At 44.2% G+C, this 19,477-nt stretch overlaps 1 protein-coding gene and 1 long non-coding RNA gene across 13 annotated transcripts in view; one reads left to right on the forward strand and one right to left on the reverse strand.

The window, feature by feature from the left end:
- The window catches only part of LOC107326140 (uncharacterized), a 31,350-nt gene extending 19,864 nt beyond the window's left edge, over positions 1 to 11,486 (forward strand). Inside the window, exon 4 of the long non-coding RNA XR_001559885.3 lies at positions 8,398 to 11,486. This is a non-coding gene — a long non-coding RNA (uncharacterized LOC107326140). The remainder of the gene's footprint in view (positions 1 to 8,397) is intronic.
- GRIPAP1 (GRIP1 associated protein 1) overlaps positions 1 to 19,477 on the reverse strand; it is a 72,889-nt gene that overhangs the window by 7,644 nt on the left and 45,768 nt on the right. For 11 of the 12 annotated variants that reach the window (XR_015795650.1, XR_015795649.1, XR_456114.4 and 8 more), the window contains 5 exons: positions 17,008 to 17,135; positions 14,567 to 14,695; positions 14,025 to 14,118; positions 6,200 to 6,354; positions 1,784 to 1,931 (listed from right to left, as the gene is read on the reverse strand). Coding sequence is in view for 1 of the 12 variants with exons in the window: in XM_007428697.3 (XP_007428759.1) it covers positions 1,839 to 1,931; positions 6,200 to 6,354; positions 14,025 to 14,118; positions 14,567 to 14,695; positions 17,008 to 17,135 (599 nt within the window). In the remaining 11 variants the exon portion in view is untranslated. Of the gene's footprint in view, positions 1 to 871; positions 1,932 to 6,199; positions 6,355 to 14,024; positions 14,119 to 14,566; positions 14,696 to 17,007; positions 17,136 to 19,477 lie in introns of those variants that run through there. The other variant, XM_007428697.3, reaches the window with a different exon arrangement.

Raw genomic sequence — 19,477 nt, forward strand, 5'->3', positions numbered from 1 at the left:
TTCCTAAACAAAGGCTGAGAAAACGAATCCGTGTCATTTACTGTGGCCACAGGAAGGAGGAGGAGTTCACCTCCCCACCAGCTGTCCCTTCAGTACCATCAAAGCTTCCTTTGTATGGAACACCCTAGGATGAAAAGCTGCACAGGAAAGTCCTCTTTGCCAGTTTAAAAAAAGAAAGGCCAAAGGTTGTTTCCCAAACTCTCCTCCCACCCTCCCAAATGCTGGACTAGCATTGAGTAATAGTATGTCAAAGGACTGACCAAAGAAGGGAACAAGCAGAGTCCCAATCTTTCCTGAAGTGCCCTATAAGCAAGCAGAGATTCGCCTTCTGAGCCCCAAACATCATCAGCCCTCTCTCTTCCCATAAAGCAGCAGGGGACTAGCGCAGAGCCAAGAGCTACAATGTGCAGGAGGTGGCAGAGACTGAGGTGCTGGATCTGGTCAAGGCCCTAGAGCAGGGGATAGGCAACCTTTTTCCCACCGAGAGCTGCATTCCTGCAGGAATAGTCTTTTGGGGGCCAGAATGCATGCCTAGGGCCAGGTTAAGGTCAAGTCAGAGCCCCAAATGGGTGGAAGCTCCATTCTCTCCCTCTCCACCCAAAACCCCTTTTTTCCTTCACACCCCACAAGCCATCAGAAGGAACAGCAGATCACGTCTGCCAGAGTTCTGAACTGCCTGCTTTTGAAATTAGGCCCAGGGCTACGCTTTGCCTACCTTGCACTACAGAAAGGATGGGAAGGTGGAACATGAACTTAGCCATGGGGAGAGACCTCTCCAGTTTACATCTACTAGCAGAGTACCCATCAATTCAGATCTTTAAGCCCATTTTAAAACAATGTCCACGCACAGAGTAAAAGCCACTCCAAAAAAAAAAAAAAACCACCATTGTTTGCATTATCAGTTACTCAACAATTACAGCCTTGTACAAGTCACTGATGTGTTAAATAAACATGGTTGCCTTTGCTCTACCTCTATTACCCTATTACTGAAAAAAGGGCGCAGCTACCACCCTGTACAAGTGCAAGGCTTCGTCCTTTCGGGTTGTACCACTTGGGTTCCATCCTGCTGTTGAGAGGGAGGGGATCAGCATGTGAATGTGTGTGTAAAACACACATACATACACGCAACAGCTGGGTTCAGCTGCGACAGGGAGTTCAGAACTGACCAAGCATGCAAAATGAGGGAGGTGGTCATAAAGTCAGAGGTCATACAGGCAGAAGGAAGAAGCTACAGGATCACAAATGCAGCTTGCAGGGTAGAATGCAGGGGGAGAGGCTTTTAAGTAAACTGAACTTTACTCCCAGGGCTGCTGTATGCTGAGAATGGATTATGAAGCTTTACTATAGCAGGAACACCTCCTCCTCCACGTGGCAGCTCCTCTGGACTAGGGGAGACAACCTTGGTTGGGGTAGGGTCGGGGGCTGGTTTCAGAAATGGCCACCAAAAGAATAAAGCTGCAATTGGCCACGCAACTTAAAAAACATGCCAACTGCAGACAAGCTACTGCTGCCAATGTTTCCTGTGGGGCAGCAAATGTAGGCCCAAGAAGAGGCAGGCAGCATAATCAGTAGGTGCATGATTCAAAAGAAATCCATCTGCTTGGGGGAAGGCCTGAGTAGGATAGTGATGAAGGGAGAAACGTTGTTTGTGCTCCACTAAGAGGGAGAGAGTAGCCGGATTAAAGGCTTGCCCCCTTCAATACGGCTGAAAAGAAATGGTCCGACCAGAGAGAGGGGAGGCAGAAAGTTCCAATATCTCTACCCCGCCCCGCCCCACACACACCAGCAGTGCAGCCGAGGGCCGAGCACGGAGGACGGCATCACAGGTGGGACTGAGCTCAGACAGCATCATCCAGGCCAGGTTCGGCATCAGGGGATGGGGCACACTCTTTGCTAAGACGGACCAGCTCCTGGGAGAGGACCTCCAAATCCTGGAAGAAAGGAGGGAATCGGATGAGAGGGAGCCAGAAAAGGAGGCCGGTGGAAGAAGAGGCACGATATCCAAGCAGGAAGCCGATACACGCCCTGCCAAGCAAAATATAGACATCCCTTTCCAGCCAGGGCCTGTTCTGCACAATTCATTCTCCCAATTAAAAACTGCTCATTGATCGTCATTGGGCTTGAGTTCAAAGAAAAAGTCTGGAAAGCAAAAAAACCCAAACCAACAGAGAGATAAAGAACCAATGGCAATCAATACAGTTTATTAAGAGAACAAAGGACCCAAGTTGGTTTGGACTGCAAAACAGGAGCTTCCCTTGGAAAAAAGACCTTTCTTCCTCTTTCAGCACTGCGGCTCAGAAGCCCAGAATAGATGCATTTTAGATCACATTCTCTCTTGCAGAACGCTGTACACCAGGGGAGCCAGGCCCAGCCCCATGCCCTAGGTGGCATCTTCTGCCACCTACTCTACCTGCACACAGATTCTTTCCCAAATGCACAGTGCCCCCTACAGGCCACCACTGGGCTCACCCACACTACTTCATCGGCCATCCCCAAATACACCAAACTACCCTTTCCCCTACTCAGTGTTTTCCTGCATGGCTGGTATATCTGAAGGTCTCCTCCCAAAGTGATCTTGATCCTCATTTACACCCTGGCAGTGCCAGGGCAGCATCCCTTTCCTGCCCCACACTGACTGCTCCATTGAAGCCCCAACCTTGAAGCCTGTCCTCTGAGGCTGCTCACCCCCCATCCCTCCCCATTCAGACACAGCTATAAATAGCCTCTTCTTTCCGCTGACATCATTCTTTCGTCCCCTTGTTCCATTAGGACGTTGGAAAGATCAGATTCTACATCAAGCTCATACTGAAGGGGGAAAAAAACCCAATATGCTGCAAAGTCTTTCACTGAGGCGAGCTCTCTTTCTCTTGCCTCAGCATGTGCTTTCGTGATAAAAGCAGGCAAGCAGAAGACTTGCCTTGCTAGATAGATAGAAGTCTACCTAATCCAGCAATCTGTTTCTAGCTACTGGAAGCTAGGAAGCTCACTAAAACACAGAGAAAGAGCAATTGATTTTTCCCTGCCATCTGATCTTAGCAACTGATATTCAGAAGTATACTACTTTTGAATAGGGAGGGTCTTCTGAGATACCATGTCTAAGAGGAATAGTCCAAAAGAGCTTTCTTGCATAAATCTATCTAGTCCTTTGAAAAAAGTTTTTCTCCATAAGTTTTATAAACCTCTACATAGATATATGGATCATGTATGAAAGGTTTTTTCCCCCCCACTTTTTCTCAAAGGAGGGGAGCTCAAAGCACCTCCAAAGGGAATCTGAGTGCTCTTCTACTCAGATCTTCACCTAGCTATCTGAAAAAGTCCAGCGTTAGACCATGTATTGGTGAAAAAAGCACAAAGGTAAGGGGGCACTCTTGATAATCTGGCCTGGGGGGCGGCGGGGACAAACAGCCAGGATGTAATATTCCTGCTGCACCATCACCACTGTGGCCAGAATAAAGATGCCCCCCAGGACATACTTCCAAGCTGCAAAGTTTTCTCCCTTGAGCTGTTCTGCCCAGAGACAATGGCATCACCCGAGGTCTCCTCTGTGAATGTGGGTGGTCACCCATCTGTGGCACAGGGAGAAGGCTGGAGAAACTGCAGAATGGGGGCATGAAGGCATAGTTCTTTATTCAAGGTCACCACCGTGTTCATGCAGAAGGAAATTTGCTACTCCCTTAGCTTCCATTTGGTGCCAAAGCTAGCCTCTTGCTGCTTCTCTTCCCCATCAGTCACCTTGATCTGCAGCCTGAGAAACAAGGTGAATGGACAGGCAGCCACAGCAGCTCTATATATACTCACCCTGGACCAAGAACACACAAACTCAGAAGCCAACTAGCAGAAAGGCTGTTCTTATATACTTACCACAGCAGCATGTTCCTTCCAGAAAGCTCTCCCCAATGCCCCATTTTTCAATGGCTACATGCTGCTGAGGAGTTTGTCCAACAAAGACCTGCCTCGTACCTCACAATGAGTATCTTCTCCCTCTCTGGTTGCTGGTCGTCACCCCACAACCTTTCCCAATCATAGATTCCTAGATGGTGTTGGACCAGAACTCCTATTGTTGCAGGAATGAAGGGAGCTGTCATCCAACATCATGTGGGAATTTAAGTTTGGCAAAGGCTATGTAGTTGCCTTCAGCATTTCTAGACTGGTGTTTGTAGCTGTGCATCAGGCATCTGTTCTTGAACTTGGTCCACTAGGTCCCTCTGGGTAGCTTTTGTTCTACCCAGCCTCTTCTATTTTTTGTTTATGGGGGCTTGCTCCTTATCATTGGGTTGCCAACTTTTATTTTTTGTTTTGGCAATTCTGTTCTTCTGAACATACAGAGTATTGCTCTTAATCAGAAGGAACAGAAAATAGCTGCAGTAATAGTAATAGTGAGAGCCAGTATGGTGTAGTGGTTAAGGCACCAGGCTAGAAACCTGGAAACCTTGAGTTCTAGTCCTGCCTCAGGCAAAAAGCTAGCTGGGTGACCTTGAGCCAGTCATTCTTTCTTAGCCCTAGGAAGAAGGCAAGGGCAAACTATTTCTGAAAATGTCACCAAGAAAACTGCAGGGGCTAGTTCAAGACTAACTCAAGGGCACACACACGAAAAGTAATAGTAATAATACAGTCATCATGGCTCTAAGGGCAAGGTGTCACTGATTATGTACAGAGCGACTTCAGAATGCTTTTCAATCATAGATTTTGGCACTCGGCATCTAGTTTAGGATTCCAGTAGCCTAGCTGAAAGGCAAAATGGCAGGCACTCATAAAACTGAGCAGCAAGGCTTGGGCTTTCCCCTGGGTAAGCTGACACTGCAGTAGACTTCTGTTTACAGCATTACCCTTTGCCATCAAGGGCATTATCTCCTTCGGGTGGTACCATGCAGATCACAACAAAGGGCAACCCCCTCTGCATATTTCTTTAAGACACAGGTGTGCAACAGGATTATCTCACACCTTTTATTCCAAGAACAAAGTAACTGCACCAAATATACTCCCCCAAAGCCCCCATCAGCATTCTGGTTACTCAGCAATGCCATTTAGCGTTCTCTTGGGGCAGACTTTTCTTCCTCCTCATGGCGTCTTCCAGGTGTGCTGAAACTAGCACTCCCAGAACTCCGTGCCAGCCTGTTCAAAGGTGGGAGTTACGCCACCCCATGTTCTTCAACTGTTTGCTTTACAACTCCCACAGGCTTTAGCCAGCATAGCAATGGCAAATGTTTGCATAAGCTGAAGACCCCAAATACCAAGAGAGCACCCTCCTGGGGAAGGTTGGGGCACAGCCCGAGGCCCCAGCATGGTCTGGAATGGCTGAAAGCTGTGGATGGGGTCCCCAGGGACCTCCAAAAGTTGATCCCAAATTATCACTTTTAATGAGACAGAAAATTGTTAAACGCGTGATTGGAGAGCAGTCATATTAATGATTTTTAATTTTCCCTACATGTTAATGTGGTTAAAATGAAATAAAACTCAAGGTTAGTTTCTGTCCTAGCCTCACCCACAATCTTTTGGAGTGCAGTCCCTAGCACACCCTTGAATGGCCAAGGAACACGTGCAACTTTGCCTTGCCATGACAAAGCTGCATGTGTTTAATGTAGAACACCGTCCTTTGGGGGAAAATACCCCTTTTGCTGTAGTGTTCCTCCCCCAAACCCTGGGATTCTCCAAGGGTCTGAGCATTAAGTTCCTAGGGAGCTTGTCTCTGATATCTCCCCTTTGGGGGGTTACATGGAGGTTTGAGGGAAGGCCTTCTTGGGTGAGGAAACCTATTTATAAAATGCTTTCCCTGCAGAGATCAGCCTAGCATTTGGTTTCAGTCTTAGAAAAAGCCTGTTTATTCATTCACCCAAAATGTTGGGTTGTTGTGGCCACAGCACGGCCTTCATTCACCATCTGCTTATACTGGATTGCAGAATCTGCCCTCTGTGATGTTGCTTATTTTATTGTTTTACTGACTGAAGTTTTTTTTTTCCTTGTTTGTACCCCAACCTTATGAGGGCATTTCATAAGGACCAGTTATACATCTTTCAGTAAATAAAGATGCCCTGCGTAAACGCCCACTTCCATTTCTGTACTCTGAAAGTTCAGGGCCGCATGTCACTGTATACCTTTTGCTTTACGTTCCTCCTGGCAGAAGTCCTCCCTCCTGCCCCCTGCAGCTCTGCCCAGCCCCCATTTCGCCACCATGCCTCTTCTCCAGGCTCCACCTACAAACCTTCTGTAAGTGCATGTTCTTGGTGAGCTGCTCCTCCAGCATGTTCTGAAGCTTCTTGTTCATCTCCCGTAGGTTCTCGTCTCCCGGCTTCACCAGATCTCGTAGGACACTACTTAGGCTACTTCGATCAACCTGCCCATGAGCCCCAGACACATCTGTCAAAGGGAAAAGGGCAGGGGAAAAAAAAGCAGTAACAGAGAAAGAAGTTCCAACTGAATGTATAAATTATGGCCATAGTGGAAACTAAGCATCTGAGCTGCATCATTTGAAGAGAAAGAACATGGGTCCATATTGAATGTATCCTTCCTATAAATAACTATGTAAAGTTCCCTATAACAACAATCTTTCTCTTCAGAAGTGACTTTGGAAGAGTAGCTCCTTAGAATGAAGGATATCAGGACTAACAAGTTTGTCACCACAGGGAGAAACCAGCCTAAAAGTGCTGTAGGATCTAGTTAGCACACTTAAATCTTCAACATTCTGCTCTGGATCCCTTCTTCAGAAAACATTAAATTCGTGTCCACCCACAGGATAGGGCAGCCTTTACCAATTTGGTGATTTCTAGATGTGTTGGGTTATGGAGAACCTGAGAATCAAAGTCCAGCACATCGGGAGGGCACCAAATTAGGGAAGACTCCTGAGTTATCTATCAGAGCTCTTTCCTTGGTGACCTTTAAGAAATGCATAAACAGAGGTTTATTTTAGGTGACCTTTGAAAATACCAGACAACAGTCTGATAAACGAGATTTGAGTCCGAAGGAGGAGGGGTGGCAAAAGGGGCTCAGAAGGGGCCCTCTCTAGTTTTTAGGAGAATACAAGTGAGGGATGGAGGGGTACTTTCAGACTTGAAAGATTCTGTTAATATAACCTTACAGTAAAGATAGAGCTAGTACTCTTGGGTGTGCTTCTTGTCTGGACTACCTTGCAAGGCTGACAGGACTCTATATAGATGGATTTAATTTTATCGTTATTGTGAATGAATTTCCACAGTCCAAAAGGGGGAGCAGAAATACAAGAAACAAATAAAATAATAAAAACTGCTTGAGGAATATTGTTTAATCCCACAGCCAATTAGAATTGATTATATGAGGTTAGGAAGCCAATTCAGAGTGAGATCATGAAATATTGTTCTTAGTTTAAGTCAGAATGAGTGAGGGAAAGAAGCTGCATTGTAAAGCTTTTCGTCTTTGTTCTCAGTCCTGTCTACTTCTAGAAATACAGCCAAAACAGAGAATGTATTTTGCAGAGCAAATAATACTGTGGAATCCACCTCACTCCCCCACTTCCAGTGCTAAGTGCTGATATAGTAAATAAAACAACAACAACTGTGATGTCCATCCTTCAGCTCTCCTCCCTTTTGGAACTGGCACTTATCTTCCTGCCACCACCTCCCTGCACCTCTAACCATTACTCACAGCTTTTCTTCCTGGAGCTTGGACTGGATCTAATCTCATCAGGGGTCTGACATGAATGTGGGGTCTTTCCCTGCAGGAAGGCTGAAAGTTGCTCAACCATGAAATTAGCAAAACAGCAGGAAAGACATAACAGCCATAGACCATCCTCCACTCCATCCTAAGAAACTGGCATGAAAAAAAATTGGGAACAGGAATTAAATTAGATTTTAACTTGCATGCGGGATGGAGGAACCAACAGATTTGCTTGTAGTTTCACTGCTTTTGAGAGCCAAGAGACAGATAACTCCAGCAAAAGGGAAGTCTGTATGACTCCATGACAGCCTAGCCTATTGTTTGAATGATGGGGGTTGCAGGGGTAAGGGTGAGGAAACAATGACAAATGTGCCTGGAATATAGCAAGATACAAGGCTTACTAAGGCTCTTGAGCACTTCACTGTAGAACTCACTCTCAAAACAAGAGCTAAATCAAAGCATATGCAGATTGATCATACCCAGGCCCCATACATTGGGGAATAGCTCCAGCTTCAAGGAACATCCAAGTAAACTTAAGCCTCTGTTTCCACTTGGTCAAGCAGCCAGTCCAGAGATACATTGAAAATCAGTATTTCATTTGAAGAAACCACAACCTCAAATTGACTGCCATTCTCCACCAATGTCTTGCCAGATACCGGGCTATCTCGGTTGCCCAGCTTCCTTCTTGGCCTTGTTAGTCCCGATCTGAGTTGATTTCATAAATCCAAAGTGGGCAATTCTTTCTAACCCCCAACTGTCTTACTTTTCCAGCTTTCCAAATGATGGAACCTTACTTGGAAGTACATTTTCACACCAGCTTCCCTGAAATGGAGAGAGCGATGGAAATTGAGCATTGGAGTTCCTAGGTCCTTTCTTCCAAGGGTAGTGGGGAAAAGCCTGCAGGTTGCACCCTCCCTCCCAAGGCTGTTCAATGCAGTGTGCTGCCTTGATTTCCCAGACTGATGCTGGACTAAAGCAACCCTGACATCTAGATCGATTTTGCCTGCTCTCTCTGTCGGGGACTTTCAGCCTTCATCAATCCAGCTGTCTCTCAGTACGGAAATCTTTCCTGTCCCTTGGCTGTGCTAGTAAGTGTCGCCTTACATACACATAAAGCCTCAAAGAAGAGAGAGTGGTCATCAGTTCTAGGTTTGAACCTCAGCTCCCCTATCAAACTCAACTCTCCTGACTCAGCTCAGTGCCTATCACACTTTCTACTCTTCCACCAGTTCACTGAGTAACAATCATCAGTGCAAGGCACAATCCACATATTGCCATTTAACAAGAGCAAGCACACACTGTTTAAAAACTAGCATTTGACTCTGTAAAAGCTAAACTCTGAAACCCACAGAAGTCATACACACCTGTTTGGGTTTTGTACTCTGCACCTACATAAGAGTCCCTACTTCTAACAAAAAGCAATGACATTCTGCAGCTCATCAATCTTGGTGGCCATAACAGCTAGAAACATGCCTCCATTTTCAGAAAAGGAAAATCACATTTCTTAAAATGCCAAATTTGGCATCCAGTACTCCCTTCTGAGGGCCATGTTCATATGAGCTTTCAATGAAAGGGTAAGAAAAGATCCATAATTCGCTATCCTCATCTACAGTAGAATATGCTATGATGTTCAAAAAGTATTAATCTAAGTTCAGCCAGCATGTTACGAAGCCTACCAACAGGACTTCCTAATGTGGTCTTTAGAAGTATTTTTGTACAAGCCCCCTTTTCTGCCAAATTTTCACTCACTTTACTGCAATCTCCACAGAAAAGAGCACAGTTTGAAGCTCTGTAGTCCAAGAGGGCAGGACAAGATCTAATGGACTTATGCAATAAGAAGATAGATTGCTGCCATTAGACTACTGAGCCCTACACAGGCACGAGTTTTCCTTTCCTCTTGCTGGCATTTGGTTTCAATGTACAAAATCTATCCATTATTCCCACACATTGGCACAGCACGTTTGGGCAAAGATCTGAAAGTGCCGACAACCGTCAACTTGAACAGAGAATTAAAAACATTCATATGTTGCAAATGCTTCTATTCAATAGCAGAGATGCAGTTTTGCAGTGATATTAAAAAAAAGGTGGGGAACGCAACCAAGGCTGCAGCTAGTATGCTTACCAGGAGCAAAAAAAAAAAGCCCCATTTTTTTCACTGGGTCTCAAAAATCACCCCTACTCAACTCTCTCAAGTCTTAAGAATAAAACCAATAAAATTAGACCGCCCTAACGGATACTGCTAAGCTTACCTCTCCCTCCCCAGTCCAGGCCAGGCACTATGGAGTACCTTAAAGCCCCCTGCTTTTGGCCTCCCCTCTCGCCTGTCGTTTGCTCCAATGGTAACTCCCTCAGCTGAGTCGGGAGGAACTGGACAAACATGGTTCAATTATCGAACCAAACAAGTCACGGCATTCAGTGGACTCCAGCAAGGTTTAGTTACAGAAGGAGGAATAGTTAAATTTTAAGAAAAGACAGAAAACACGCTGAAGTCTCTGAGGCACTGAGAATCAGGTGATTAGCATATGGGGCTAAGAAAGACTCCTAGATTCAGTTACAAAGATTTGGAGGACAAATCAGACTGCAAATGACTGACCGATCAGGCAAAAAGGAAGCAGCTCAAGAGGCAGGAGGAGGAGGAGGAGGTGGTGGTGGTGGTGCTGGTGGTGGCTTGTATTTTTAGCATTCATGAAATATTCACTGGCTGGGTTGTGTGTTGCCAAGCTGAGGCAAAGGCGACCCTGTACAAGCTATTTATAGCTGACTCCTGTTTCATGCCCATAGCACAATTCAGTGTGGATGTATGAAAAACGTGCCCAGAGGATGCACCCCCCCACCGACTATGTAGTTGCCTGGCTATTCACCTGAGCACCTTTTCCAAGACACCCCTTATTCCTTATTATCCCACCCCTTCCAAGGTCTTTGCTCCTTTGCAGTTCTGGTCAACCAATGGAACAGCAGCCAGCTCACATCTGGGCAAAGGGCGAAGGTGCTCTATGGGCAGTGGAGCCCATAGAAGACGGGCTGGCATGGGCGAGAGAAAATAGCACTTCAGTCCACTGTGGGACTGGACTGGGGAAAACTGTAGGGCACACCCAGCAGGGGGAGCAACAGGGAAGCAATCAACGCGACAGCATGTTTTCTTTGTGGCTCAGTTTCCCAAATGACTTCCTGAATGATTTGCTGAACCCAACATTTTCTCATGCCAAAAGCAAAAAGTTGACTGCTGACTTCACTTCCACTTTCGTGCATCATTCTCGGGGAGGGAGCAGTTCCCTTCAGAGCACAGCATCCACCACAAACCAAGGGGGCCATAAAAACTATCCTAGTGAGCACCCCCCATTTCCTTCCTTGGCTCTTTCATTCTTGACAGGAAGAAAAATAACATGTGTAAAATGGCATTGTCTTAACCTTGCAGACAGCTTAGGTTCTCCTCTCCTACCTCTTCCTACTTGAAGCCAGAAGCATTATGGTTGCTAATCCTGATTTCCTCAGTTTCTGAACCTGTGAAATTCCTATTTCGTTAATAGGATGAATAAATCACAATGGAGCAGCCTATGACTGGATCCATTTTGGACAATCCATTGATTCAGGTCAAGTATTTTGTAATTGCACCACCCAAGTATGTGGAATATGGCATTAACTGAAACTAAATTTAATAAATTGAGATTCTCAGCTTCACTTGAAGAAAGAGAGTGAAAAGCACGTTTGTGTGTGATCTTGAGTGACAGCTCAAAATTGACACTTAAGAAGAGGAAGGAGGACAATTCAGCAGTATTTATTTTGGTTAGGAAATGGGACCTCTTAGTCCCTCACAATAGCAGAGAACCTACCAAGGAAACTAAAATGTGCAAAATTTTCTTATTCACATAACGTATGCAGATTGCAGAGTTATGCTTCTCTTCATGGACAATTGTTACTTTCCACCACAAAGCATAAACCATATAGACTGTTGAAAGCCAAGCATCTATTGAAGATCACAGTGCCCACCATTTCCTGATGACCATTCAAGGTCATCAATTAACCTTAACACTGTTCAAGTTGTAGTGCTCCAGAAAGGAAAACTAGTGGGGGGTGGGAGAAGAGAAGCAAATCAAATCTGTAGAATATCTGGAACTTCGTAAAACAGAAGCAGACTTCTCTATGGAACAGCTTCCCTACAAATCAGGGTGTGTTCACATATGGGAGATTAGGTCTACATCAGGTTTTGAATATGAATGCAAAACCTACATTAGCCACTATACTCATTCTACAACCTGTACTTTTCTTATCCAGCCTCTTAGGTTTGAGTCATTTAAATAAAATATTCCCAAGTGCACTTCAGACAAATAGCTATCATCAGAGTCATAAGTGAAGGTAAACAACATCAATTCAAATGCTTCAGAAACCATATACTGTACCAAAATCCCATATCCTGAAAAGCACATGCTCATCACAAGAACTTACTGATCTAATAAAAGTCACTACATCAGTAACACTAAACAACTATCAGAAAGAGCTTATTCAACACAGAACTGTTTGAGAGAATAGCCTCCCTAAATAATCTCTATAAAGTATGCTGATAATAGGTTCCCTCTTGTACTGTAATACTGAGCACGCACACATCTAAGCTACATACCTGAATGCAAAAGGAGAATATTTTTCAGAAGAAGTCTGTGATATGAGAGGGCAGCAGAAATTGAGCAGATTTATCCAGTCCTATTTATATAAGGATATCCAGGCAGTCTGGCCCAGTGATCAAATCTGCAGAGTTTCATCACACACTTTTGTGATCTTATCACTGGAAGAGTTATATGAAAGCCGTGACTACCAGAAGTCATTTCCCAGAGAAGTCCTAAGCTTCAAAAATTCTGCAGAAATGACTGCTCTTCCCAGTTTGCCACTGCACTATTAAGGTTAGAAATTTAAAAATTAAAAGTAGGACCTCTAACCCACAGAACCATAGCATATAGATGAGCAGGACTCTTTCCCTTTTTCTCAAGCAGTGACAGCTGCTTTTCCCCATCATCAAATGCTTTGAAAACTTAGAGCATCCTGAAAAAGGCCCCTCAAAGGAAATAATTGGTTAAAAGACTTAGCTAAATATTGGCCTTGGAACCACCAAATGCTCTTTAGGTATCAAGCTACAGCCAGGCCATACAAGCAAACAACGGAAGTGTTGACACCTGAGTGTGCACTTCCCTTTATACTGCAAGATGGCTGAGTGGGAGCAGCTCCTTTTCTCTTCTCTTTGCCTTGGTCTTTGATGGAGATGAACTAACATGTTTTGATGGCAGATGCCACAGAACCTGTCAGTGCTGCAAAAGAATGTCCCTACTCATTTGGCATTATCAAGAATACATTAAGTCACCAAAAGTCCCTTTTGTGGGCCAGGTCTATCATGGAAGCAATGTCAGGTGAATTAAGCAATTTGAATCATTTGTTTTCTTGAGTCCACAGGCTTATCCCCACCTCTCCTGGTTTAATCAGAAATCAAAATTTTTTGGAGATTGGTTCAACATGGGCTCTCTTCTGGGACTGGTACTCAAGCACTGATTCTGGAAATCTCTTTCCATATATAAACTGATGCTGACAGAGGAAGAGAATAGGTGAGGAGAGTATGGCTAAGGTTGCTCTCCAAGGTCCTTTATTCCACTCAGATTTATCCAGTATTATACACTCAACTCAATATTTTTTTTCTCTGAAGTCATAATTTTTTGTTCTCCTCTGAATTTAAACTCAGATGTGCTGGATTCTTGGTTAATCAACTGGAGACAAGGTGGAGGGACAAGGGATTCTTGATGATTCTGCATTTTTATTTTGAATCTCAATGCTTTTATGTATTTATATCCCTAATATAAATTGTTAATTTTATGTATTTATATCCCTAATATAAAGTATTAAAAGAATTAAACTGTAAGGAAGAAGGAGTAGGTAAGGTGCCTGCTTGCAAGGGACCAAATGGGGCAAGCATAGTTCTACTCTATTTCTTGAACACAGATCTGATGTAGAGTAGAACTATGCTTGCCCCATTTGGTCCCTTGTGAGCAGGGACCTTACCTACTCCTTCTTCCTTACAGTTTAATTCTTCTAGCACTCACTTTCTTATTTCTTGGGAGTCTTACCATTGCTAGAAAATACACCATGGACAGTTGGGAGATGTGAAGCTCCCATATCACATTTCCCCTCAGCCATGATCAAGCCACAATGGCCTAAGGGTTCACAATGGCCTAGGGGTTTCCTAGAATGCAATCCAAAAATGGAATGAGAAGACCATCAACTCACAAGAGCTCAACCAGGCTGAAATTAAATAGACAGGGAATATCACTTTTGCTTTGAGCATCCAACTCCCCCTTTCTCCTGCAATCTCAAATCTCTGGCTGCCTCCAAGCTGGCTCCCTCCTGAAGACTACAATTCTCACCAATGCGGCTGTCCATCACATAGGTCTCAATAATGGCACTCTTCCGGCACAGGTCCTCAGCCATGGAGGCACTACTAACTTCAAGGTGCTTCACCTAGCAGAGAAAGATTGCATTACTTCTTACTGCCAGACCTGCTTCCCACAAGGCCAATGCTATTCCTAGGTCTGGGGATCAACTAGCTATGTTCCTTAAATGTGGCAGACCAGCCTTTTTCTAATTTGCTCTCTTCATCACAGCCCTTGTCCCAGAGTTTGTCCCTGTCTCTGACTGATTCCTCCAAAGTTCAGAATTTGCATCTATACTGACATTCTTTCAGAATCTGCTCCCCAACCAGAGCCCCAAAAGTCAAGGTCTGGCAACACTATCAGGATTAGAAGCAAAGCCCCAATCAGTGGACTCCCACATGGGTCCTTGGGAATGTATGCCAAGGCCGCTGTGCAGGCATCCAAACTAGGTGGTCTATACTGTGGGAAGTCAAGGAAATACTGAACGGTCCGGGGTCTCACAAAATCCAAACCTAAAATTCAGGTGATTTTTATACCTTCTCCTCCAAAAGCCATTTCTCCTGCTGAACTTCAGCCAGCCGCTGGAACAGTCCTGAGATCTCCTCATCTGAAAGTTCGGCTGGCCGTGAAGGTTGCGACTGTGACTGTGGGCTTCCTGTGGTTGACTGCAAGTAGAAAAGATAAAAGACAGACGTATCACTTCTCACGTGCAGGTCTTTTATTACAGACACAATGGCAGAACCACCCAAATTCCACTAAGTAGGCAAAAGCATTTATCTCTTGCTTTTGTGAGGCACCAAAGGTGGTTTCCTCTATATAATCACAGACATCAGCATTGTATATAAGATTAATTTTAAAGTAGTAAACCTGAAACTATACATCTAGCTCCTACTATCATCTATCTTTTTCCACTTAAAGCATTTGAAAGCAGATTCCCAAGGGCTGTACTAACTGGGAATTATGGAAGTTGTAACTTGACGTGTCTAGAGAGTGCCAATTGGGAAAGGTTGTGATCTAAAGCTAGAGAGATAAGAATATACAGCATACTTTCCTAGTGGAGAAGTTATTGCACGTCATTAGGGAAACATCATAAAGCTGTTCCTCTAATTTTTCAAAATGAGAACAGAAAATAAATTTAGAATCAACTGATATCTTTAACAGGCAGGTAGGCTCATGGAGGACTCAAAAGTTATGCTGGTTCCAATCAGTGAAATAAATTGGATATAGGTGAAGTAGTGGAACTGCTGAACCAGTGGCCATTCGTGGTAATGGACTGGGTCATTACAATAAAGTTCTGTAAAGCATTACAATAAAATTCTGGACTTCAGAAGTCAGAGACGCTTTGCCTGTCCAGCTGAATAGAGTTCAACCTAAAGGTTCAGGTTCATAGCTTGGGAGAGCTTCTGCATTGGTCCTTGTCATGAGAGGCTCAAGTGGCCTCTGGGGCATGAAGCATCTTTCCCCAGCTTGGGCTGGTGTACCAGCTATGGCTTAGTTGGATAAAGACACCCTCATCACAGTAATCCATGCCCTGGTAACTGTGATGGAATGGTGTTATGAAGGCCACGCTCAGGAAGATAAGCGTTTCCTTAGCCCTCAACAGGAGCGTGGGAAGTTTAAGAAGATGAGACTGGCACCACCCTAAGGAATTCAGGGTATTGTGGCTTGTTGGCTTGGGAACTTAGGTTCAGTCTGGAGAGATTTCTGTATTGAGGTGAAGCTAATAAACGCAACAGAACTGTTCTGCACTGTCTCGTGGAGTTCTTTGGGCTGAACCTGACAGTAACTTCTCATTTAATTAGCGCAATGCTAATTGGGTTGTCCTTGAAGACAATTCAGACACTTCAGTTACAACAAAATGCTGGTAGAGGGATACTGATTGAAACTGGGTAATATGAAAATATCATGCCTGTCCTTTATGGAGTGGCTTCCAATTAGTTTCTGCTCTCAACCTATCAAGCACTTCACATTTGGGGCTGCAGTATCTGAAGGAACCCCTCTTCACACATGCTCCTACCCTAAGATCCTTTCTTGGAGGGGCTGCTCCTGACGTCCTCCCACATTGAGATGCAATGAAGGCTACCTGGTAGCCCCTCAACTTTGGAATGCCCTCCCCAGCTAGGTATGGGTGGGGCCATCTTTATGATCTTATCTGCCAGACAAAAATATTGTTATGCTTCCAAGCCCTTTATCTTTGGTATAAACATTTAGATCCTGATACATGATAAAACTAGCTTAACATAAGGAGCCAAGCACCAGATGTGAACTATGGGTTCTTCAAGTAGCTGCCATCCTGCTTTTATTCTGGCTTCATAAACTTCCTTGCACTGATGTAATGTTTTAGTAAAGTTTTGTTTTGTTTTGGCTTTTATTTACTGTTAGTCACCTTCGGTACCAATTTTTGGCAGACAACACAAATTATGAATATCAGAAATTAAACATGTGAATTGCTCTAAACATATGTGAAAACATTAAATTTAGATTACACAAGAGCAGATTTAAAAACAGGTGAGTTTGTTATTCTGATAGGGATCACAGACTCCTGAAGCAAGCACATACTCAAAACCATCCCATTCTTTAAATATTTAGGCTGAGTTTGTCTACTTGTTCCAGTATTTCCCATCTGGCTTCAGCTGGCCGACCTTGGAGTCCCATAAAAAGAAAAGAAAAAGAAAAAAATTCCCGAAAGCTTGAAGACTGCAACCCTGGTACTGCAGTGTCAAATGAAACTTGCTAGGTGAATTACAACATCACGCTTCACCGGTGCAACAAATGATGCAGAGGGAAAAGTCAGTTGCCCTTCATGGGGAAAAGGAAAGAACTAGACAGAGAAGTGCCATTCCAGGAAATGCTTTGATTTTCTTTTTGGAAAGAGAAAATCCTCCTTTATTTGTGGGGATGAAACTCATCCCCTCATGAAGCAAAGCTATACCGTTCAAGAGTCCTGGCTTTTGATTTCTACCTCTGGTCCCCTCACCTTGTTACTGCCAGCCCCGGATCCCTCTTTCATGATTTCACGATAGCTGAAGGATGAGATGCTGCTACTGTCTCCCGTCTGAGTCCGACTGGGTGAGCTGATATCTGCCAGGACAAGATCCTCGATCCCTGGAAGGCAAAGAGAATGCTAGAAGACCACAAAGAGGGACGTTTCTAGAGTCCAAGATTGCCATCCAGCCCAGCAGCTCCCAGACCTGCAGTGACTCACTGAAGCATCTGACTGGGAGAGCAAACGCATCTAGATATCAGCATCTTCAAGAAAAATAACCTCATTCTAGGTAAATCTATGGCAAAACGCAGTTTCACTTTTCGGAAAGGACTGGCATCAACCAGCTTCAATTCTGATTAAACCGTCATCAGGGCTTTTTCATTGCTTTCCCCCCACTGAACTAGCTGGTGGACAGAACAGTTCTTTGGACATGTAAGAAATGGCTTCTATTTTTCCACACAGTCAACATTATAGGAAATGCTCTGAAAAATATGTAGGCAGAGGCAATGAGAGACTGCCTGTCTTTAGCAGGATTTGCTTCAGCAACTGCATGCCAATTTTCCCTTTCTAGGCACTCTGAGGGTAACCCTAGTCTCATCTGAAGTCACATCTTCCTCAGGGAACTAACAAATTAACCTTTGGGGCACCAGATTCTCACCCTGCAACTGCAGGAATCCCATGTGGCCTAGAAACAGTGAGAGCCTTCTAGACTTAACTAGGAATATGCACAGTTCTGAGTAGGGGGGTGTAATGGTATGTGGGAATGACCTTGGGAGACAGGAGGGAGAGCCACAGACTGGACAACTGGCATGTAAAAGATGTCTCAGCCCACAGAAAAAGGGATGGTGTGAGAAACATTTCAGAAGGGACCCTCCGTAGTTTTCGAGAGAGTAAAAGAAAAGGAGGGGAGAAATATTTTCAGTCTTGCAAGATTCTGTTAATGTAACCTTACAAGAAAGACAGAGCTAGTACTCCTGGATGTGCTTCTTATCTGGACTACCTTGGAGGGCTAACTGGGAGTTATGGTCCTAATCCAGTGAAGAACAGGCAAAGGATAACAACAGCTTTTGGACCTCATGCTTCCACAACCCCCATGAACTCTCCATACTCCCTCTACTGGCTTAAATCACAGTTCGTGCAAGCCAGGATGCTGTCCTCTTAAATCTGCCATATAGTAGTTAAAGTGGGCCCAGGTTAGCATTAATTGTACTTAAGGCCAGCATTAAGATGGATAATATCCAATGCAAAGGCTACTAAAGGGAGTTGTGAGTGGAGGAAATGCTTAGAGAAGTAACTCAGCCCAAAACCTCTCCCCCCTCCCCCTACATTGTGGATAAAGAGTTCAGAAGCTTTATGCCTGCAAGGCCCACGTTTGAACAGGAGAGATTCTTTGTTCCCAGTCTCAGTTTGTGTATGTGTTGAATTCTCTGCTTTAAAGCTTTCAATTTACACTTCTTTTCTGTATGTAAAGTAAAGTAATAAATTAAAATAAGGCTGCAATAAACCAGGCAGTCTCATTTGAAATCTGCCCTCTCCATAAGTTTTTTTTTTTTTTGGTTACTCTGGTACTTCTAGATGAGCAGATTAACAAAGTATTGTTTCGAGAGAGATGGTGATGTACCATCATGATATGATGAACCATCATGCAGGGATGAAGTATGTGAATGAGTGAGTGAGTGAAATTATTTGTAAATGAGGGATCCCTTAACATACCAATGCATTACAGTGTACAATCATGATATGAAATACAGTAAAAGCCAACTTGACCTTCATCTAGTTTAGCCTACCATCTTTTGAAAACCACTAGGACCCAACAGCAATTGGCCAGTAGCCATTAGCTGAGCAAGTTTCTGCTATCCAACTGTTCCAAGATTTCCATTCAGTTATGGGGGCCACTGGATACCTTTGAGCTACCTGCCTCTGGACTTCACAATAAACTCTGGTTTACAAAAGCCTGCAGACATATGAGACCACAAACCCCAGAATTCTCATAGCTGATCATTCTGGAGGATATAATCCAACATACCCGGAAGATATCAGGAGGTCTTACTCTGATGGGAATGTGCCTCCCTCCTGATTACATTTATGTACTACTTCTTCTACTGGGGAGGTTGTGAAGAGAAATTCAATAGCTTCCACTTTTCTTTTAGACTAACTACAGTGGTCACATTGCCTGAAACAGGCAAGTTGTGGTTAATTTTAAGCATGATTTGCTTGAACAGTGAGCATCAATCCATGGGTTGAGAAACCAAAGTTAAGCTTAGCCATGGTTCATTGTTTAGGTAAACAGTAAACTGAGAAGCAGAAAGGTGTGTGTGGACCTGGAGGGGATGTCAGATTTATCATGAGGTCCAAACACAGCCATTAGCCACCTCTTCAGCATAGATAACAAAGCAGCAAACATACTGCTAACGGTCTGATGTCTTCAGGCTCCCCCCATGACCAATAGCATTTACAATCC

The sequence above is a fragment of the Python bivittatus genome, unplaced genomic scaffold (assembly GCF_059951505.1).
Source record: "Python bivittatus isolate LINGU-HERP-01145 unplaced genomic scaffold, Pbiv_v1 ctg000220_np1212, whole genome shotgun sequence".
Lineage (NCBI taxonomy): Eukaryota > Metazoa > Chordata > Lepidosauria > Squamata > Pythonidae > Python > Python bivittatus.